The 24163-nt window shown below is 37.3% G+C and overlaps 2 protein-coding genes across 2 annotated transcripts; one reads left to right on the top strand and one right to left on the bottom strand.

The window, feature by feature from the left end:
* Positions 1–2467: 2467 nt before the first annotated feature.
* On the top strand, positions 2468–3790 carry LOC133746454 (protein CURLY FLAG LEAF 1-like). The gene is made up of 2 exons (XM_062174635.1): positions 2468–2823; positions 2971–3790. The coding sequence occupies exons 1-2, from the start codon at positions 2593–2595 to the stop codon at positions 3376–3378; spliced, it is 639 nt and encodes a 212-aa protein (XP_062030619.1). The 5' UTR covers positions 2468–2592; the 3' UTR covers positions 3379–3790.
* A 1134-nt stretch (positions 3791–4924) lies between these two features.
* On the bottom strand, positions 4925–12228 carry LOC133745711 (carbon catabolite repressor protein 4 homolog 1-like). Its single transcript, XM_062173830.1, has 11 exons — positions 11798–12228; positions 9770–10472; positions 9600–9686; positions 7913–7996; positions 7718–7810; positions 7454–7534; positions 7310–7363; positions 7134–7222; positions 6765–6870; positions 6424–6565; positions 4925–5523 (listed from the first exon to the last, which is right to left on the bottom strand). The coding sequence occupies exons 1-11, from the start codon at positions 12091–12093 to the stop codon at positions 5345–5347; spliced, it is 1914 nt and encodes a 637-aa protein (XP_062029814.1). The 5' UTR covers positions 12094–12228; the 3' UTR covers positions 4925–5344.
* Positions 12229–24163: the final 11935 nt, after the last annotated feature.

The raw sequence follows: 24163 nt of genomic DNA, 5'->3' as shown, positions 1-24163 counted from the left end.
CCAAATTACTTTATCACGATCAACTGTCCTTTAATTCATAATTTGGAATATCATCATGAATTTTATGTTTATCACACAACAATAGTACTTACTTTGATGGTTTATAGCGGGGGCGTGTTGAGAATATATACATCCCAACCCCAAATTACTTTATCACGATCAACTGTCCTTTAATTCATAATTTGGAATATCATCATGAATTTTATGTTTATCACACAACAATAGTACTTACTTTGATGGTTTATAGTTGTTTTTTTTTTTTAAAGGGGTTTGGAACCCAGCCGAGCTGGGAGGCTCATCCCCACGCATGATTTATTGCATTAGAATTTAGAACATATCTCAAGGGGGACATAGAACCTTGACCTCGAGTAAGATTACAATAATCCTCATAGAGGACATCCTGGATAATCACAGGTGCCTCATCTAACCAAACATCATCTAAATAAGACGAACTAGCAAGGTGTGCTAATCTATGAGCAACACCATTTGCTTCTCTAAAGACATGAGTAATTTGACTTGAGTGTAAAGATGCCAAATATGACTTACAATCATCGATAATGCGCCCAACATCAGACCTGTCTTCCATATTCTGATTCAAAGCAGCAACCATCAGTGATGAGCAATCACTTTCAAGTTCAAACTCATCCCACCCTTGGTAGATAGCCAAGAGAAGTCCCGCCTTACAAGATTCTGCCTCCATATGAAGTTAAAGATGAAGATTTTGGGTTGATCTAAATGTTTATCACACAACAATAGTACTTACTTTGATGGTTTATAGTTTATACTATAACAAATAGTAATAGGTTCCTCTATGGAGTTAAAGATGAAGATTTTGGGTTGATCTAAATCTCTCTAATACATTTCCGATCGATTTAGAGAATTCAGAAACCCTAGTTGCAGTTAATTTTAGCTACAGTTTTCTGCAAGTATCTAAATCTCTCTAGTGCATTTCAATGTAGAATTCGTCACATCACATTACAAGTCTAAACAGTGTCGTTTTAGACATAAATCCAACGTACATAAATACCAAAGATTTAGTATAAGAATTAACAGATGCATTTGATTACCTGTTGGTCCGAAATAAAAGAGGACTTGATCATGGGAGCAAACGGATAATTATGGGGCTTGAGTTGCAGGATATGCTTCAATATTAATGTCAAGAAAAACTAAATAATAATTAAAAAAGGACAGATATGGTTGAATTAATAGCCGATGGTGTTGAGAGCCTTAAAAGCAAAGTTAATTAGTTGCAGAGCTTAAATATTCATGGCTCATGGAATGTGGTTATTGATGGCTGCTGATAGAGGGTGTTGGGAGCTTTAAAAGTTTTGTTGTTCTTTTAGTAAACCCAATTGTGGGAAGTTGGAGTTATTGTCTATGTATATATTTAAGATGATCCATTTAGTCATTCAATTCAAGACCTTCCTTCTTCAACTGTATACAGACTCGACTCATTTATTGCCTCCTTATTTCACACACCCTCTTCAATTCAACACCTCCTTCCCCATCTCACCGCCTATCATAATAATAAGTACCGATATCACTTGGCACTTGGTGTACGTTCTTCGGCTTGATCTAACTATTGGCTATTCGGCTTTGCTTTTTTGGTGACTCCATAAAAATACTCAACTCACTAAATTTGCTCATTCAATGATGTGCACCAGTACCCGTATGTATCGTGCTTGGTAAACAATTGAATCCGAAACCATTGCTAATCGATTATTTTTTATGTTGATCTTGTGCTCACCTTCAAAGTCACTTGGCTTTAGGGTTGAGTACATTTCGAACTTATATAAATGCAGAAATCTAAAATGACGTAAAGTTATCGTGTCAATATCTGACTTGTGAAAGTGATTGAGGTCGATCGAGGGTGAACTCATATATGCGAATAAACGAAACACTACTACATCACTTCGTAAATGAAATCATTCTGGGGTTTTAACGGATATGCATTTCGGATTTAGGGTTTATGCAGAAAATAACTTTGATTCATGAGTTCATCAAAAAGAGTTCTATTAAAATGAAATAGTTATTAACATAAGCACGAGAAAGATCGGTACCAGAAAGAGAAGCAGAAAGTCTGGAGTCAAATAAATTGGGTGAGGTTGTAATAGTAATGACTCACTTAATTTCTAGGACACGTACAGTCCATGGAGCCCAGTCCAAATTCACTGCTAAGATTGTATAGTTGGCTGAGTTGGGTGGCATCAGGATCAGGGGGGTTGGATATTAGATCAAGAAGTTGGTTAGGATTTCACATCTTAGGCTTTAATATTAGCAGAGCTGCTTAATTAATTGGCTTCGATCATACTTTGAACGGAGAGAGAAAAGAGAGAAGAGAGCTAGCTAGCCAACTTGGCATGCACGTCATGCATATGTAGGCCAGGTTTGTTTTAGTTGTACCTTCAAATAAAGTTTGCCTCTATTAGATTCTCCCTTCAGTTATGACCAAACTCAATATTTATCACTCTGGAGCCTATATAACCACCCGTTTGAAAGTTAAAGAACTCTAACTCTCTGTGAAAGAGCAAGACTATAGTTATCTCTGAGTTTGAAGCTAGCTCCTCTGATTTCTCCTCTCTCTATCCAGCTATGGTGTCTTTTCAAGCTCAACCCCTTTCACCAAACCAGAAGAAATCAATCCCAGACTCAGAGATTTCATCCAAGAAGAGAAAGTGGGATGACCCTTTTCCTTTTGTGGAACAACTACTCGAAAAGCGTCCGAAACTAGCTGATCAAATCAGACCAAAGTCCTTTTTTGATGTTGAGCTCCACCTCGAGACTCCATTGCCTTTGGAGTGGCAACGATGCCTTGATATTCAGGTATGTACATATATCATTAATCTCATATACCGTTTTCTTTTGATCTTCTATTTTCGACTGTAAACGACCGAACCACTATGATCATCTGTAATTGTACGCAATCTCCTAGTTTTTATCTAACTTTCGTCCATCTTTCGGCATCAACAGTCGGGCCAGATACACTTTTACAACACAAGGACTCAGATGAAGACTTCAAGGGATCCAAGGAGGAGTACTCCTGAGCCACCAACCACTAATCACATGAGCTTAGACCTTGAGCTCAACCTGAGATGCGACTCCAAGCCTCATTCAGACATATCAGCAAACAGCTTCGGGGAACTTTTCAAGAACAACTCATCAAGGTTGGGACTTGATCAACTTGATCATGACCAAGAGATGGTGGCAACTGTGTGCATGAGGTGTCACATGTTGGTCATGCTGTGCAAGTCTTCACCTGCATGCCCAAATTGCAAGTATATGCACACAACTGATCAGAGCCCCTCAACCCTATTCAAGCCAATGAGTCAAGGTCATGTAGCTTCATCATGTGCTAGTAAGATCAAAGCCTGGTATTAGTGAATTGAGGAAAATTAAGAAGCCAGGCTGATCACCCTCTAGTAATACAAATTATGTAACTGTTAATTACGTGTCTTAATTTTAAGCTAAAAGGGTCTTCTCCCGAGGAGGCTTTGGCTTTGCTCTAAGATAAAAGAGAGAGGGACTGAGGGACTAACCTTAAGTAGATAGGGCAGCGATCACGGCACTCCAAATCGTTTTTTTTATAATACTTAAGCGCATAATGAAGTCTTATGTGACTGCAAGAAGCTAAAATTGGAGAGCTGTTGATCCCTACCATATGCATAATGTAAATACGGAAGTGTATTATCCACTTAGATTTGTTTAAAGTTCGGGTGTCAGTAATCACGAATTGGCTCTATAATCTCCCTCACTGGATCCGCCATATGCTAATTATAATAAAAATTTTATCTTCATTAATTTTTCATAATTGGTGTTTGATTTCTACATTTATAGCTGATGAGTTTCAGCACACCTGCTCCAAAGCAAAGGCCATGTCTAGGGGAGGTCCACAGACATTACAGTCATAGGTATTCATCATCACATATTCACATTTATTATGTTTTGATGTCAAAAATGAAGATTTTTTTTTTGTTGCCCTTTTTCATTTCTGGGGTTAGAACTTAGGATGATGGTTCGTAAATGGGTCGATCGGTGTCAGCAAAGTACTCACATCTCTTATTCTATTCTTTTTGCTTGTCATTGAGGGATAAGTCTCATTCTCACAGTCTCCCCTATATGTTTGGTCACCCTTACCAAGTTACCCTTCACTTTTGGATGAGTTATAAACCTGCAACTAAGGTTAAAATTGAATTACTCTCTGCTTACTCTCTTCGACATTATAAACCAAACAATAAAGCATCACACTAGGGAAGGGCCGCTTTGAGAAGCACTTGGATCATCTGCTCTAATATCTTGCTTGAGTGTTTCTGATTTATATCCAAGCCGTTTGAAAAATAATCATTCAACAATTTCTTACCTATTAATTTTCTATCAAGAAATCAAATTTATTCATCGTATTTTTCTTCAAGAGGAGATAAAATGCTCCAAAAGCTGTGACTAATCTAATTGCTCGTATCCGCGGAGTTTCAATACTCCTATCAGCCCCAAAGAGGTTGACATGAGTAGCTTGCTCTATTTCCGCCGACGGAGAAAAAAATTTCTGCATCCACCACTTAATCTAATTCTAATTCTGGCCTATTTTTCAAGAGTGTACTCTGCTTGTATTATCTTGACACTACTTAAAAACGGTTCATGTACTGCATCTCACCAGAGATACTAGAATCATAAGAAGATAATGCGTTGAATCACAAGCATTATATGGAATCAAGTGGCAGCAGTTATCAATATACACCCTTGAAAGAATCATAGAAAGCCACTAAAATCACATATGAGAACAGAACATCTTCTAGATGTTTTCCATGTGGTGAGTATCACAATCACAATGGGACTATAATGTGTAAATGCTCAATACCACTCTGATATACAAAATAAAGAAGAGAAGATATTCCTACTATAGGATATATTTAAGTCAATTATGCTTGTAATCACCATATATATTTTGGAAAAACAATACAGGTTACATGATGCTTGTATAGGACAGATAGTTTCAATGCTAATCTTCTGTGTACTATAATAGAAAGAATGTTTCAATGCTAATCTTCTGTGTATCTACCTCTAGACATAAAGCTCACATAATAACCTGATGCTAATATGCTGTGTATTTTGATGTACCCTATATTGGCCCATTCTTGCTTTGCTGCAATGGGTTTTGAACAGAATATGAAATGTATCCTACAAAAAGTATCTGAACTATCTCTCGTTCATCTTCCAGCTTTCTTCCAAACTGTGCCAGAAGTTGAATAAAACGAATATATTCTACTCTTTACTTGCTGGCTCAAAGTCTCAGATCTCTCCATCCATATTGCATGTTTCCTGTAAAAGAGTATTACTGTGCAGTTGTTGCTTATGGCCACAAGTCAGCAGGAATTGCTCGTGAACCCAGTTGCTGGGGAGAGGTTGAATTGAGGACAAACCGTGCCATGAGGGCAATATGATCTGATGACCAAAAAGGAGATGGAATACCAACACCCAGATTGTCACGGTCAAGTAGTTCCAACACACCATCAAGCGTCAAACTATCCTCTGTCAGCATTAAAAATACAGTCGATGAAAGATTAATAAATAAAATTCAATGCTGGAACAATCTGGTCAGTAATACTAATTTTCAAAAATCCCAAAGAGCAATACTGAACAAACAGTCCCTACATACAAGTAAATACACTACTTTAATTTTAAAGTCCAAAATGCATTCTAACCAAACATCACAAGTCCTGGATGTTAAAAGGGGAAGATTGGCTACACGGTGCACAGAGATATAAGAACTTTCACAACATATCAAAGGCGTTCAATTCGATATAGTTTTCACAATAAATGTCAAACTAAAAGGAATGATGTGAAACCTAAAACAAGAAAAGAACACTGACGAGCTTAAAGACCAATGCCCTACATAAGCCAACCTTGATCCTTCCAGGCTTGCAGATTGCAAGAAAAAATAACAAATTTATAGTTGAAATAGTATTGCATAACCAATCAAGCCAAAAAGGAGAAAAGAAATATGATTCTAGTTTCCGCACTGTCAACAAACATAGAGAATTCAATGTTTCAGACCTCAAGAACAAATACTTTGCTAAGCACAATGAGACAAGGAACATGCAAATTACTTCATAAAACGACCAAGTCGAGACAAGGCACTATTAATGTTTTCATATGATCCAGAACAATATAACAACTACTTTCATGCATTGGTCAGGACCTAAACACTGGTAAGTAATCAACATATACAGGGATCCAGATCAAAAGAAAAAAAAAATCTAGTTAGTCTTTTCCCTGTAAATTTTCTGGAAAGATAACTCGCGCCTAGATTTAAAAACACCTGGCTCTCTAGTGACGGACATTCAACTAAGGTTAGGAACCCCACCCCATTTATTGGTTAGGCAGGTCACATTCTCATTATATAAGTCAGAAAAGTTCGTTTCAAAATACCTGTGTAGAATAGGTAATCTAGGGTTCCTGTGAAACTTGGTGTCAAGTGGGTGAACAAAGGCTCCCTGCTTTCAGAATTGAACTTCCTACGTTGTTCCTCCTCGATACCATCCGAGTTATAAAAAGATGCATATGCACTTTTCTGAAAGGTACATTTTCAGCATTAGAATTATAACCACAAGTTCCTATGCTTGACACAAATATAAAAAAATGCTTGCAGAAAAGTGCTTTATATGTGTGGGCTGGGAATATATCTATGTTCCTAGCAGAAATAAAGATGCTAACAGTTCAAGCAAATCTTATGTAAAACAAAACTGAGATACGGATAATAATGACCATACCAGTGGAAGTGAATGGTGAAGCTTTAGATGCTGACATATGCCAAATGGATCAGTATCGTTGGGAAGATTGTCGACTCTGCCAGCAGTTATGAACTTATGAGGCTCACTGCAATGTTAAATAAGAATATCAATCATAAATTTGTTCTCAATACAAATAAAAGAAAAAAGTTCCCAAGGTTTTAAACTATATCGCAGAAAAGATGAGGTCAGCTTGTTGGGCGGAAATGGATAGAATCACAAGAGTCATCATAGGGGCCAAACGCAAGAACAAAAACAATTCTACAAGGACCATAATTTTTGTTTTTTGTTCCAAATTTTATTATATACTAAATCGTCCAGTAAGCCAGTTAGTAAGAGCAGAAGACTAACCTCAGAGGAAGAGAGTTGAAATCTCCACAAACCAACAGAGGAATTTTCATCTCGGCAATTTTGTCCAGTCTAGTAATCAGGTCCACAACCTTGTATCAGAAATAAAGCCAATTAATCAATACTGTATTTAAACTTAAAATTCATAGAAGGCAGAGCTATTGAGTTTTAAACTGCACCTGGAACAATTTTACATCTGGGAACTTTGGATTTGCAGATATGTGCGTATTTGCCTATAGTTAAGAAGCACAACTGTGTCAGAACTCAGAACACAAGGATTAATGATAAAAAAAACATATCTTTAATTCAAATACACATAGTACCACACAAATTCTAGGTCGAATTCCATCGCAAGTGCCCTCACTTTCCAGTTTTTCTAATATAACAACAAGTGCAACATTGTCCTGCAAAATCACATATAACAACAAGTGCAACATTGTCAGAACTCACATAAACAAGATTTTCCTCATTTTCCATTTTTTCTAAGTGCAACATTGGCCTACAAAATCACATATAACTAGTTGATAGAGCAAATAGATAATGCAGAAACATATCCACAAAACATAAGACTACAATGAAATATATACCTTCTTCAGCCTTATACAAGCTCTATCTCTCTGTTGAGGTTCCAATGGCTGCAATGCTTCTATCACTCTCATAACAGAGCTATCAAACGCACACTACAAAAGTAAATCAGAATTATCAATCATGGCATGTAAAACATTATCAATTTCCTCACTTTCTCCTTTTTTCCTCGTTAGTAAAATCAAGAGCTTCCTCACCTCATATTTTACGATTTCTTTGAATACATCTCGGCGGTAAAATGTAGCACAACCATCCATGCAAAGCCCGTCTCTTGCAAAAAACTGAAAATCATCCATTCAATTTAGTATCTTGATATGGTGTCATCAAGTTCAAAAGCTCACCGAGTGGATTTCCTTTTATTAGACCAACATCTAGCAACACATATGTCACTAAAAAATTTTAAAAAATTATTCAGACGCAGTTGTTTGGTAATTCATTGTATTAATTTGATAAGCACAAATCTTGCAGAATGCACAGTAGGTTGGGACAGGGGCAGTATTAGCTTGATTGAGAAGCCAAATGCACAAACTCTGCATTCAGAAACATTATTTTCATAATTTGTAAAGCACAAGATAATATGAAAGTCAAGAGTATCAGGCTTAAGGATTCAAGGAGCACTCTTCTCAAAAAAAAAAAAAAAATATATATATATATAAAAACAAAATAAAATAAAATAAAAAGGATTCAAGGAGCACAAGAAAAATGGTATACTTATATGACATGTTTTCAGTGACATCAGTAACCAGCAAAATAAGAGACCTCCAGGGCCTTAACTGAGCTCCTGATATAGTCAGAAACAAGTAGAAATTTAACACAATCTACGAAAATGTGCTTTTTTTTTTGTTGTTGTATAAATAATGCACTTGAACTGACCGGACTGTTAATACCTACCCTAGCACCAATTACTGAACAGTTCTTTATTCGGGTCAGCCTAGGTTAGGTTGGGGTAAATTATGCTAAAGAAAACATTTTGCATTATTCTCACATAGCCACTTTTGCAGCAGGACATTATCACCTACAAGGTTGCGCTTTGTTTGGAGTTCAAATGAACAACAGGCTTGGAGATGGATGCGATTCCAACACTCCATTTAAGAAATATGGAACTTAAAACATGTTTCAAGATTGAGACAGGAAACCCTGATAAAATAACATATAGAGGAAAGGAATTCAAAACAGGAGACAGAATAAGGAAGATATGATGTTAGCTTGGTATACATTATTGGCTCTTTCCCAAACAACTTAATCTTGAGGCCCAATGGTTGCTTAACATAATATCAAAGCTGTGGTTAAAGAGTTTTCTCTCTCAACAATTTTCTGCAACAGAGAGTGCATAATGAGACAGCACTTGATAAAGGTTGCTAGTTCAGAATACAAATGTTGGCTCATTCCCCAATTTCTTAAGATTTTGGGACCTAATAGTTGTTTAACAATATTGGGGGATGAGACATAATTAAGTTACAAAATGATATAGAGAAGCCGGCATGTAAAACATACTATTTGTGTCTAACTGACAATGCAGTTAACCAAACAAAACTTATATCTCAGTTACGCATACAAGATTCTCTAGGTTCAAGATTCAAATAAATCGATTTTTGTCTAGAATTCATATATTACTAGTATTCGATATGACCGGTGCACAGGAATGTTTATATTCCAAGACAGGCTAAGGCCTTGGAACGGCAACCCAAAACCAGTTTTATCTATAAAGTATAAACATAACAGTTAAAGTTCAATAGGTTATCACACTTTGCTCTAAAGTTGACAACTTAATAATCTGCAATACCATACAAATCTAAGAGGACATAATATGCTTGGAAAAGGGATACTATTCTTGGAAGAAAAAAAAAATCATGGAAGTGCATTAAATGGTTCAGATTATCTTACTGATCCTCTTCTCTTCTTGTATATAACAGAATATCCACATTTTGCCAACTCAGGTTCGAAGAAGTACTCAAGATGATTACTTTGTACCTGCAGAAAAAATGTATCACCTCTAGGGCCAACCATTTATAAAAGATTCAGAAAATATATGCAACTTAAAAGGGAATATTGACCTCTTGAAGACAGAGGATGTCTGCATCATATTCAATGATCTCGTTTAGTAAATTCTGCTGACGATATTCCCAAGACCTAGCCCATTCTGGGCAGTAAGAGTACCTAAACGGATCAGTATAAAGATTACCAAGGACATTATATGATAGCACACTAAATTTTACACCACTGCAAGTGTGCGCTTTGAGATCAGAGTCCCCAAGCTTCCGCCGACACTCAAGCATGGAGCGAGGTTTCTGATGAGGCGGATAAAGAACAGGAACCGTCATGATGATGTCACTCAGGCACAAATCCAGACCAGTTGAACAATCAACAGCCTTAGATTCCAGCATCAACCTGCAGTTAAGGTCATTCACTGTGGGTACATAACACCTTGAAGAGCACACCTCAACCCATTGTTTTCCATCTCGTTCCAGCTTTGGAATTTCATTGAGTGGATCATCTTCAAAGTCAAGCCAGCCATACATCTCTTCTTCTGCTTGTTGATTATCAGAAGAAGTCTCACCAACAGCTTTAGCACAACGATGGCACATCCTGTGTTTCTCCCATGCCCCAGAATAACAAGTGGGAGAGCAATGATAACTTCCCTTGAATGGTAACTTCAATTTGACACAATCATTACACCGGAAAGTGGCCACCTCATCAGGGTGGACAGAGCACTTGATCTTGTCTCTGGGGATAGAAGGGCTAATATACTCCCGATACCTGTGTATGCACGAATGTAAGACTTCAAATTATTGTTTTTTTCTAAAATATTGTAATTGTGACTTTAAATCAAATTGACTTTCACTTGGGGATTTCAATAATAGAAAACATCAATTGACTTTTACTTGGAGATTTCACTAAAAAGAAGGACTTCAAATCAAAATTATATGAATACAATAAAGGTTACTGCAAAAACATTAAGCCTTTTTATTTGTATGAGGAAGCAAATAACAGAAAACAAAAAGAATCAAGTCTCTACTAATACCTCTATACAGTTATAGTCCCGTTAATTATGTATATAGAAAATTATATAATGCTTCTGTTCCCTGTCATTTTATGTCCCTCTCTGTTTATTATTATTTTATTATTATTGTAAAATGGTCTTTTTTAATATTTTTAGTATTACAGAAAAACTTTATTTTATACAGCCATATGTACAAATATATGTGTGTGTGTGTACATACATATATATATATATGTGGAAGCATATACAATTCAACAATCGAATCCAAAGCACACAAGAAGTCTTCAGAAGAAACTAAAATACTTGGAAAACTAATCAAATTAAACATTGGACTATAATATTATATCAAAACAGAAATTATTTAGGCACTTATAATAAATAAATGAAACAGAGCTGGTATTGTTTAAGAGTCAATATCCACTCCCACTTGGACAGATGAAGCCACATTTCTCGGGTATACATTCTTTCATGTAGGACAGGGAACAAAAAGAAAAGACTGTTAAAAAAGAGACTAACCAGAAGAGAATGGGACAATCAAGAAAAAATTTCATTCATAGGGAAATTTACTAAACACAAAAGTACTTTTTCCTCTGTTTTTTCTAGTAAACCAAACAGGACCTTCAATTAAAGAAAGCATACAGAAAGCCACACATTAGGAGCTGAAGAAACACAAAAAAATCACAAATTCACATTCTCCTAACATTTGGGACTGAATCTGACTCCACAGGAAGAACTATTTTCCTCTGTTACTTTGATTACTTAAACCAAACAAGACCTTCATGTAAGAAAGAACACACATACAACCATGCATTGATGAATAGTTCAACACTCAGATAAAGAAACACCAAAAAGATCATAAATTTACATTCTTTAACATCAAATGGAAACGATTTCACTTCTTACAAACAATTTTCCTCTGTTTTTCCCAGCCATACATTGATCAATACCCAGATAAAGAAACACCATAAAGATGATAAATTCACATTCCTTAACATAAAAAAGAAGAAAGAAACACCATAAAGATGATAAATTCACATTCTTTAACATAAAAAAGAATGAAATAAAAGAATGAAAGACTGACCATTTGAAACTGAACTCGTGCTCGGGGGGGGCTTCATCGTCCTTCTTGGGCACACGAGCTGTAGGGTCGATTCTGCAGCCGAAGACTGGTGGAATTGAATGTGTGGTGCCCATCATCACGATGAGACTGAATCTCGGTAAGCTCAAAGAAGATGAAGAAGAAGAAGAACCCACTTCAGGTCTTGGAGAAGAAGAAGAGGAACCCACATCAGGCCTTGGAGAAGAAGAGGAACCCACATCAGGTCTTCGAGAAGAAGAAGAAGAAGAACCCACATTGGGATTTTGAGGAGGATCCATATCAGGTTCTTGAACAGAGCAAATGGCTTTTCACTTCTTGGAAATGGGAATTTCGATGAAGAAAGAAAGAAAAGAGAGAAATGGGTTTTGGGGAGAAATGGGAGAGAAGAGAATGAAATGAAGGGTGTGCTTTGGTTTTGGGGTTTTGGGGGGTTTTGTCAGAGAGAGAGAGAGAGAGAGGGAGAGGTTTTGCAAGAGAAGCTGGAAAGGTTATGAGTGTGTTTAGGAGAGTGTGCCTTCTTCTCTCTATTTATTGTCTTATTATAAGCGCTTTCTTTGTCTGCACGAATGTGTACGGCCGAGTTCACCAAAATAAAAATTTATTTTCATGATTTTTTATTATCTAATTTTCTCTTTTATGATTGGCTGGTTTTTGTTCTTTTATTTCATTTTATTATGAGAAATATTATCTGCATTTATGCACTTCCTCTTCATTTCTAGATATCATAGCATTTTGGATAGATTTTACGACGAGCAATCAATTTGGTAGTGAATCTTAATGTTACCGGTGTCTAAATATTGAATCGCATTGACGTAACACATTATGTTTTTACGATATGTTTGCTTATTTAGCGGTCCAGTATTGAGTATAGTCATAAACATTACATATATCTTTATAAGGTAATAACTAAATACGCGTTTTTCGTTGTAGTTACCTCAAATGACTTCTAATCATAAATTTTTAATATTTGGGTACTACGGGAATTAACGAAAGAAAATAAATGTTGTATTCGTTGTAGTTACCTAATTTATGACCAAATTATTGATTCATAGAACTATTCCGATAATCCATCAATGATTACTTTGACACATTGTGTTTTTTGTTGTAATTTCTCTTCTTTTAGGTATCATCTTGTTTTGAGTCTCTACATTATCTTTAGCTTGCTCATTTACTAGTTTTCATCAGAACGCCAAATCCTCTATTCATTCCATCGTTGCCTACTAGGCTCGTTAGTAAAATTCGGCATGGGAGTTAAAAGTTAAAAAAATGTTCATGAATAATTTGGTAAGTTTTAGTGAAAAATAATTTGAAAAATTAGGCCATAGAATAAGGAAACGACAAATTATAAAATTAGATACGTACGTATTTAAACCGAAATGTAATAAAAAATACGGATGGATATGTGTCATTTCTATTACTTTTATATAGTTATATGACTTTTAAAACATAAATTTTGAAGAAAAATCAAGGTGAATCATAGCTTTTCTCAAATATTACCATTTGGATATACAAAACTTCAACACATCTAAGTTATTTAATACAAAATTTCAATGAGATTATGTCTCAAGCAGACAAGTCTGGGGGTCCACGAAGAGCAGCCCTGCCAATGGAAATTTTTAGGAGAACTATGGCAGCTTGTGGTTTTGTTGATATGGGGTTTGTGGGTAGTAGGTTTACCTGGAGTAACAAATATACCAAGGAGAGGTTGGATCGGAGCTTTCAAACCCTACAGTGGAGAAGCCTCTTCCCGTTTAGTAGAGTTATCACTCTTAATCCCTCGGAATCAGACCACTGCCCTATCTTAATTGAGGTTCATGCGGAGAAAGTGCAATCTACAAGGGTTAACAAGCCCTTTCATTTTGAAGAGATTTGGCATGGTAATCAAACCTGTGCAGACATCATTCAGAAGGAATGGGCTCTTCCTACGACAGGGAATGTTTTGAGACAGATTGGTTTCAAATTCAAAGCTATTGGTAAGAAGCTAATGCAATGGCATAAGACTGATTTTGATAGGCAAAAGGTTGAAATGAGAATAATTAAGAATGACATTATGAGACAACCCTTTTCTCCAGAACAATATGAGGAGCAGAGAACCTTGCATGCCAAGTATAGCCAATTACTGTCTCAACAAGAAAAGTATTGGAGGCAAAGATCCAGAGCGGTGTGGCTTAAGGATGGAGACAGAAATTATGCTTTCTTCCATCGTAGAGCATGTAACAGGAAGAGCAGGAACTCCATTAGGGGTTTAACTGATGAGCAAGGACAATGGCAATAGAGCCGGCTGAAATCCAACGATTATTGTTGACCTACTTTAAGACAGTCTTCTCTTCTGAAGGATGTGATGCCAGGGCTCTACAAACTGTGCTCGATGCTACACCAACAAAGGTAACTAGAAGCATGAATGAATCTCTTGTGTAGCCCTATACAGATGATGAAATCAAAGCAGCTTTATTTCAAATGCATCCCTCAAAGAGTCCGGGCCAGGATGGTATGTCCCCATTCTTCTTTCAAAAATATTGGAATGTGGTGAGCATGTATGGATGTCTGTAATGCCATTAGAAATTTTCTTGAGAAGGGAGAGCTATGGCCATAATCAAATTATACTTTCTTGTGTTTGATACCAAAAACCAAATCGCCTAAAGTAGCTGCACACTTCAGGCCAATTGCCCTATGCAATGTGATTTGTAGAATTGCTTCTAAAGTAGTGGCAAATCGGTTAAAATGTATTCTGCCTGAGATCATCTCACCACTTCAGAGTGCGTATGTGCCAGGGAGGTTAATCTCTAATAACACCTTAGTAGCTACTGAGGCAGCGCACTTCATGCATCAACTGAGAAGCCAAGAAACAAGTTTTTTCTCCTTGAAACTTGACATTAGCAAAGTGTATGATCATTTAGAATGGCAGTTTATCCAAGCTATGTTACTCAAGTTGGGTTTTCAGTCATCATGGGTTCAAATGATTATGAGCTGCATTTCACAAGTAACTTATTCTATTCTCATTCAAGGGGAACCATCTGCAAAGCTTAGCCCTACTAGAGGTATTAGACAGGGTGATCCCCTATCTCCCTATCTATTTATTTTATGTGCAGAAGGGCTGTCATCCTTAATCTCAGATGCAGTTCATCACAATGCTATTGCTGGACTTAAAATGTGCCCCCAAGCTCCCACTCTTCATCACCTATTTTTTGCGGATGATAGCTTTCTGTTTGGGACTGCAACAGAAGGTGAATGCTACAAATTTAAAGATATACTTGATACCTATGAACGTGCCTCAGGTCAACAGGTGAATTATCAGAAGAGCAATATGACATTTAGCAGGAATGTGGATATGGACACACAAAACAAGTTTGCTTCTATTCTGGCAGTTAAAAGAGTTGATGAGCATGACAGATACTTAGGTCTACCTCTGAGAGTTGGTAGATCAAAGACTGCGATTTTTGAGTACATTAAAGAGAAATTAACAAAGAAGCTTATTAATTGGAAAGCAAAGATTATGAGTTGTGCCGGCAAGGAAATCTTGATAAAAGCAGTGGCACAAACAATGCCATTGTATGCCATGAATTGTTATCTTTTACCACGGGGGTTATGTGATGATATTCATAAGTTGTATGCATCTTTCTTTTGGGGGGACACCAATGAGAAGAAAAAGATCCATTGGAGGAGTTGGGACAAGCTGTGTCTGACAAAGAAAGAAGGAGGTATGGGATTCAAGAACTTGTATGCTTATAACCTTGCAATGTTGGCAAAGCAAGGCTGGAGACTGGTAACAAACCCTACATCACTTATAGCAAGATTGTTCAAAGCTAGGTACTTTCCCAATTGTTCTTTTTGGGAGGCCGATTTAGGAGACTCACCATCCTTTTCATGGAGAAGTATTCTCAGTGGCAGGCCAGTTCTAAAAGCTGGTATTCAGTGGAAAATTGGTGATGGTCATTCCGTAAGCATTTGGCATGACAGGTGGATCCCGGTGCATTATCCAGTCCATCTACAACCACCAGCCACTACAGAGTTCCATTTAGTTGCTGATCTTATTAATCAGGAGACAAGAGAATGGATTCCAGCCTCAGTGTATGCTTTATTTTCTCGTGAAATAGCTGAGAAGATCTTATGTATCCAACTTGGATGACGCCAATGCTCTGACAAACTAATATGGAGTCCAGAGAAAAAAGGTTTTTATTCTGTAAAGTCAGCCTACTGGATAGCTCGGGAACAAGTCTTACAGAATGTTCTCACTTCTACTTCTAATGGAGATCCGTTTAAAGAGCTTTGGCAGCAACTTTGGAAGGTCAAAATTCCGGGAAAGGTGATTATTTGTAACTGGAGGGCTTGTAACAATCTCTTGCCCACACGGGAGAGGTTACTAGCTAAAGGATATACTGGAACCACAGAATGCTTGCTATGTCAGAATCGCATTGAAGACAACTATCATCTCTTTTGTCAGTGTCCTCTGGCCAAACAGATACTCTCTGCACCTCCTTTTAATTTACAACATACTTTGTTGCCTAATATGAGTTTCAAGGAATGGATGCTTGAAAGGGCACAACAACTCAAACCCGAAACCCTAGAGAAGCTGATGATGGTTGTCTGGGCTCTATGGAAAAATAGGAACAATGTTCTGTGGGAAGGCAAAGTACAAACTGCTCACGACCTTGTTCTAAGCTGCTTTACATGGCTTGTAGATTTCCAAAAATCCCGTAGCAGGAATCCACCAACAAACAGGTCCGTGAGGGCCAAATGGAAACCACCGACGTCGGGTTTCAAGTTGAATGTTGATGCAGCCTTCCTTCCCAACCAAACCAATGGTGGCATTGGAGGAGTATTAAGAGACTCGACAGGTCAGTTTAGAGCTGCATTCTTTCAACCTGTAATGTTTGCAGCATCACTAAAGCAATGTGAACTCCTAGCCATTCGAGCGGGTTTGGATCTGTTATCCTCATGTGGTATACACAACGTCAGTGTTGAAAGTGATTGCATGGAGGCTGTCTCTGAAGCGAACTGTAGGAATTATGATCTGTTAGACAATCTCCAACGGAGAGGTCAAATCCACGTGGCGTGTCCAACGGTAATAACTGATTGATGAAATACTCCTCCAACCCATATGTCATACACACGTGGATTTGACATAGAGCCCTCCACTGTCAAATTTGACAGACGCAGCTCCCTCTGTCTTTTATTTTTTTATTATTTCTTTCTTCTCGCCTCACTCTCATCCCATCTGCGTTCTCATCTCTCTATCTCTCTCTCTCTCTCACTCTATTTACCCAACTATGCATGAAACCAGAGATCAGATCTTATTTCCTTTCTATAATTCTGGGCTTCTAAGCCTTTGCCTTGTTTCTAATAAAAGAAGATGGAAACAAAATGATGAGAAGATAGATGTTTGTTTTTGATAATGGGATTTGGGTTTCTGAAAAGTGCAGCGAATTCGGAAATCGCTGGGTATAAAATGGTCTCTGAAAAGAGAACTAGGGGGCTAGGTCGCTAGGATGATTGATTAGTAATTGAAAAAAGAAGAAGTGAAGAACATGGAGAGAAACAGGAGAGGAAGATAGAGATAGAGAAAATTGAGATGATGGTCGAGATCTGCTGCGAAGCTTGTTTTGGAAAGAGAGATTGAAACAGAAAGCTTGATCAGCGATGTTGCTTGGATCTGCTCTTGCTGTGTTTTAGTTTTCATGGGTTTTGAATCTTGGAATCTATTGATTATGGGCATCTGATGTTGTTCTTGTAGAAAAGACAGAAAGAAAAAAAAAATTCAGAAGAGAAGTCGAGAAGAAGGAGAAGTTGAGGAGAGAGAAAGCATGTGTTTGTAAATAATATAAATTATTTTTATTTTTGTAATTAAAACAATTTAAAAAATAAAATACTCTTATTATTTAACCAATCCATTGGAGAAGGAGTGTAGCAAAAATAACACTGCCACGTCAACCTTCAAATTTGAATTTGACACAAGCATTTTAACTACTCCATTGGAGATGCTCTTAGCTAATGGAGGCATAGTGGATGACATTCATGAAGTATGGAATAGGTTGCAGGGAGTGACCATAAGTCATACTCCGAGAACGTGTAATGTTGTGGCACACCGCCTGGCAGCTTTAGGTTTTGAGAATCCTATTGGAGCCGTCTGGTTTGACCAAGCTCCTTCGTATATTAGTGATGTACTACAGCACGACTGTGCTCAACTCGCTTGAGTTGTTTGATCTATAAAGTTCTTTCTTTGATTAAAAAAAAAAAGTTATTTAATAAATAAATAGTGTAAATAGTACTAGTAATTATATGATTTTTTAATTATAAAAGTTTAAAATTCAAAAATTAATCTTAAACTTGACTTTTTTAATTAAAAAATTAAAAGGGAAATGATGGAAAAGGTCAAATTAGAGTATGAAATGATAAAAAGGTCACATAGTTTTCCACTTGATAAAAAGGTCTATAATGAATTGTTAGTAATATTAAGGGGCCGTGACCACTTACCCAATTTTAACTAAAAAATTGCCCACTTGCTCCACTAAGGGTTTTTTGACCCCATTTACCCAATCTAACTTGTACTGACATAATTACCCTAATTTTAATCTCTCTCCTCCCCCCTCACCGATCTCTCTCTCTCTCTCTCTCTCTCTCTCTCTCTCTCTCTCTCTCTCTCTCTCTCTCTCTCTCTCTCCCACATCCGCACCTCCGGTGCGGCGTCGAAATTAGGATTAGCGCTTTCTCTCTCCGGTGCGGCGTCGAACTCCAGATCATGCCTGAAGCTCTCTCTCCGGTGTGGCGGTGCGGCGTCGAACTCCGAATCACGCCTGAAGCTCTCTCTCTCCACCGGCGGGGCGGCCTCGAACTCCAGATCTTGCCTGAAGCTCTCTTTTCACCTCCGGTGCCGCGTCGAACTCCGGAATCACCCTGAAGCTCCAGTCGGAACTATCAGAGTTTAACTAAGTCTAGATGCAGAGCGTCGACGGCAAGGCCGATAACAGGTTGGTGTAGACCATTGCTTTGCTTATGCTGCTCTTCGCAATTCCGTTCACTGTTTCTGCTATGGGTATCGGGCCTCACCCATCTTCAATCTGTTTTGTCCATGGCAATTCCCTTCACTGCTTCTGCAATGGGTCTCGGGCCTCACCCATTGAAGTCGGAGAAGGGAGATCCGCAACCGTCGAAGTCAATGATGGGAGGAGAAGAAGAAGTGGGTGCCCAGAGCATTTTCTGGGTGGCCGGACTTTTTTTTTTTCCGGCATCCTGAGTTTTTTTTTTTTTTTTTTTAAATTTTTTTCGGCAGTAGACACATTATTGGCCCCCAGTAGACTTTGATACGATGGACAGGGATCACTATAGTGTGGTGTTTTGATAAGTTACCTGTTGTTTTCTGTGTATTAAAGTCAAATTATCTGTGAATCCTACAAAATGGTGCATTTTTGGTGGTCTATTGGGAGGCAGTAGAGACATTGGACTTTGTATTGGGGGGCAATAATATGATTACTGGGGGGCAGTAATATGATTATAAATTGATCAATTGTTTCTGTAGTGTATTCATTTTGGTTTTGGGAGTTCATACAATTCACTGGACGTCAATAATATGATTTTTGGGAGGCAATAATATGATTACTGGGGGGCAGTAATATGATTACTGGGGGGCAATAATAGCCGGATTCTGGAATCCGGTCACCGGTCGTCGGAATCCGGTCACCGTTCGCCAGAGTCCGGTCACCGGTCGCCGGAATCCGGTCACCGTTCGCCGGAATCCGGTCACCGGTCCCCGGAGTCTGGTCGCCGGAGACCGCGCCGGCCACTGGTCACCGGAGCACAGCAAGGTGGAGGGTGACTTCTCTCTCTAAGTGAGAAAGAATGAGAGGGCAAAAAAGTCTCAAAAAAAAAGAAAAAAGAATTAATTGGGTAAAGGGGAAATAATCCCTTAGAGTGTTTTGGGTAAATGGGGTTAAAAAACAGTTGGTGGAGCAAGTGGGCAATTTTTAGCCTAAAATTGGGTAAACGAGCATTTTCCCTAATATTAATTTAGTCCTTATGAATAATGAGGTGATGTAAAAAAAAGTCAGTTTTTAATTTTTTTGATTCCCATTCTGCCCTTAAAGCCAACTCTCTCTCTCTCTCTCTCTCTCTCCTCTTCTTCCCCTCCACAGAGACAGACCTCCAAAAGCAGTTCCTTACCGGATTAACCAAGACGCCGATCTCTTCATTTTCATCACTGACGGCGAAGCCGATATCAGCTTCAGTGTCGCCTGTGATTTGTTATCCACAATCGGAAGCAGGAGACAGCGAAATGGGCCAAGACGCCAAGAGAAGCGTTCCGAGACTGTGCCGACGATGGCGAATTTCAACGAACGAAAAACCTCACCGGCTGTCACCACCTCCACTGGTAAGCGCCTTTGTTTATGTTAATCACTGGATTTGATTTAGAAATAGGTTCAGAGCCTCTTTTCTTCTTCGATTCATTCTGCGATTGATTCGTTTGGTTTTTAAGATATCAAAATCGAATTTGCTCTTTGTTGCTGTGCTAATAGGGTTTGGCTTAATCTGGAGATGGCTGCTGATGTTATAGAGCCGCGGTTTATTGGTTTTAGAGGTTAACTCATTCTTTGGCTAATTTGTTTCTTCTCTTAACAATCTTTGACGATTCGTTGTTTTTTGGGTTGGATGATTCAATTTTAATCGAGATCAGTTGTGGTTTTTGTTGGTGTGATTTAGGACTGGGTTGGTTTCATGGCAGTGTCTATTGAGGTTTATATATCAAACGGTTTTGTAAATCAGTTAATTGTTTTGCATATATGGAATTATTGTTTCGTTTAAAACCTTTACTACATCTCAGAACAACCTTGGTGCGATGTGAATTGTGATGCATCATGGTTTTGTTGATGTGTTATTAGGATTTGGCCGGTGAAGGCTGCAGTCCGTACATATAGCTTTAAGGTAAATTGGTAGAAATATAGTGAAGTCAGGATTTGCCATAAGGTTTTAGGGGATTTGTTACAGCAACATGTATTAGAAGAAGCATGTGTACGCTTAGACTATGATCGATCATCATCACTATCGGTCACTCTCACTTGGTTGTTTTCTATAACCAATTGCTTGATTGGATCCAGATAGTAGTAGTTGGAGATACAGGTTCATTATCTTGAATGACTCAGGAAGGAATTTGGAGCAATTAAACTTGTTGATAATGTTTTACTTCAGCATAACCTCATTTGAACTTTGTTATGATTTGTGTTTATTGCTTTTTCCACCGGTGTCTAGAATGAGCTGTTACAAACAATCAAGGGTATTTTTGCTATATAAGAAGCCTTATTGTCTATTAGATGAGCCGGAGAAGATATTCTAACTATGAAATGTTCATTTTCATATCAAATAAGTAGCAACTGTGCGTGTTTGGTTACTTTGTCTATGTGAAACATTGGTCTTCAATCTTGTAATTAGAATATCACAAGACTTTGAGGTCTGTGTCTTGGCTTCTAAGCTTTGCTGTGCTGTTACAGGCTTGTGAAAATGCATTGTTATCCCTTAAGGGGAAGTCTGCTGAACAGCCTACACCAGATGGAGTTTGCATTTTGAATTTGATGCAGAGAAGATGACTGCCTATGAAACATGTAATAGCATTAATTTGGAAGATGATAACTTCATTAGATATTTCACATTTCCCCCTGAGATAGCTTTGTATAGTGTCATGCAATATTTTTTTTTTTTTATTCGTCTGTGTTTCTGGAGAAGTAATCTGTTGACAGTTTGTAATTTAGAATCGTAACATACACGTTTAAAGCTGATTATTGAGAATCTTGTTGGTGCCATTTTAAAGTGGATTATTGGAAATCTTGTTGGTGCCATTTTGTAGTTGTTTTGGAACTGTTGTTACTTATGTTTATGTTATACAATTTTGATTTATTGGAGCAAAATACTTATGTTTAAAGCTGACCATGTTTATGTGGAGCAAAATAGTTGTTACTTAAAGTGGATTATTGGGAATCTTGTTGGTGCCACTTGAGTGTGAAGTACTTATGTTTATGGTCACTATGACATGGCCGGTAACTTGATTGACAGTGACATAGTCAGTTACATGATCAGTGACTTAGTTAGTTACTTGAGGTTAATAGTTACCCAGACAGTGACTTGAAAATTCCAAAATATGTAAGTGACATGTAGTGTGACTTGGGTCAGTGACATGGATATTATAATGACTTGACAAGTGACTTGTTCGGTGATTGACAGTGACATGGTCAGTTACTTGAGATTAACAGTGACATGGTCAGTTACATGATCAGTGACTTAGTTAGCTACTTGAGGTTAATAGTTACCCGGACAGTGACTTGAAAATTCCAAAATATGTAAGTGACATGCAGTGTGACTTGGGTCAGTGACATGGATATAATAATGACTTGACAAGTGACAAGTGACATGTTATTGACAGTGACTTGTTCGGTGATTGACAGTGACATGGTCAGTTACTTGAGATTAACAGTGACTTTGGCAGTTACATGATCAGTTACTTAGTTAGTTACTTGAGGTTAATAGTTACTCAGACAGTAACCTCACAAACTAGGGACCTGGCCGGTGACATAACTAGTGACATACAATGTGACTTAGCTAGTGACATGTGTATAACAGTGACTTGTGGTAGTATTACAACACAACTAATCAAGAATTAATACAGCAGCAAAATACTTCACACTCACTACAAAGACGAACTAAGGCACCAATATGGTGTTTGGATTATGAATTGGAAAGGAGATACTCTATAATTACATGTGTTTGAATCTTAATATTTTTTATGATAAATTTCAATGAAACAATCAATGATAAGAAGTCCCCAATTTCCATTTCAACTATCCTTGATTATATCATTGGGGTCTGTATATCATGCTGTTCTTGTTTGCTACCAACTCTTTTGCCCTCCTTGCTCGTCCATTGGGCTCATAAACTCCTCTACTACTTAAACTGCAATCAAATCACCCCACATTATTAGAAAGGAAGTCACCTAAAGCACAATAAAAAAAAACTCATTTGAACATAGAAGCCATGTTAACTTTTGTCCAATACTCACATATATATATATATATATATATATATATATATATATATATATATATATATATATATATATATATATATATATATATCAAATGTTCTACATACTTAAGCCAAGTACATATCAGCCAAGATCAAAATAACAACACATGACAACTCGGAAGCTAGTCACCAATTTGAAGAGTCAATAATCATAAGAGCCCGAAACTCCAACATATGTATAAAGGTGGCATCAATATTACCTTCTCTGTCACCATATGACTTTTCCCACTAAAAGCTCAGGTGCCATCCAAGGCAAAGTTCCATGAACAGCTCCAGACACTAATGTCTATTGTTTGACTTTTATTTACAATCCCAAATCATCACCAATCTAAAGAATGCACATATGATGCGAGTCCCAACACATGAATGGTTAGAAAAACTATGGGTGAAAAGACACTACAAGTGAAAAAAAGGTAATTAAACCAGCCAACCTTGCATACAGGCGCTGTGGATCTCTCATATTTACCAATAGATTTTCACACTTCAAATCAAAATGTACTATATTTTTTCCATGCAGATACTCCATCCCAAATGTAGCATCCATAGCTATAATCAATCGTTTATGACGATCAATTGTTCTAATAAAAGAATGAAGAATAGATTCATCATACACTTGAGCAAACAGAACCTTGAAAAATCAACATTGCATCAAAACCCTATCCTTCTTATCATGATTCATAACCATGGAGAAAACATAACGAAATGAGAAAGAAAAACTAAAAAGAGAAAAAGTTCTTGAGTATTTTCGGAACTCTGCCGCCCTTATAACTCTAATGTCCACCCAATTTACAGAAATTTGTCTACAACAATTCTTAGAATCAAACCCAATATACTTCAAGCGCACCAATACAGTGCTCGAAAAACAAACCAAGTAGATAACTCCAAATGTTTCATCGAAGATTAGCCACAGAGCAAACAACCACTAACTAAACTATATATATGATAAACCCTGCAGACTAAAGATTAAGTGCTTCCGTCTATAATCAAACTAGCTAAACCCCACTTTAATTCATCTTAATTTCATGGGAAAATTTCGCAAACAGTACACCAAGTAAATGCCACTAATAATTCTTATACATAAAGTTCCAAACCAAACATTTCGGTACATGAAATCTGAAACTCGATCCACTATCAGTACACGACGTCAATTTTTGACACCAAAATGTCCATTATGCCCTCAGTTTTTTTTTTTTAATAGTTTTTTTTTCTGTTATTTTTTTCTATTATTTTTTTTCCTTCTTTTTTTTCTGTTATTTTTTTTTCCTTCGTTTTTTCTGTTATTTTTTT

This window comes from Rosa rugosa, chromosome 4 (assembly GCF_958449725.1).
Source record: "Rosa rugosa chromosome 4, drRosRugo1.1, whole genome shotgun sequence".
In the NCBI taxonomy this organism is placed as follows: Eukaryota; Viridiplantae; Streptophyta; class Magnoliopsida; order Rosales; family Rosaceae; genus Rosa; species Rosa rugosa.
Note: the sequence above shows the minus strand (reverse complement) of the source record. Positions and strands in the feature narration are given on the sequence as shown.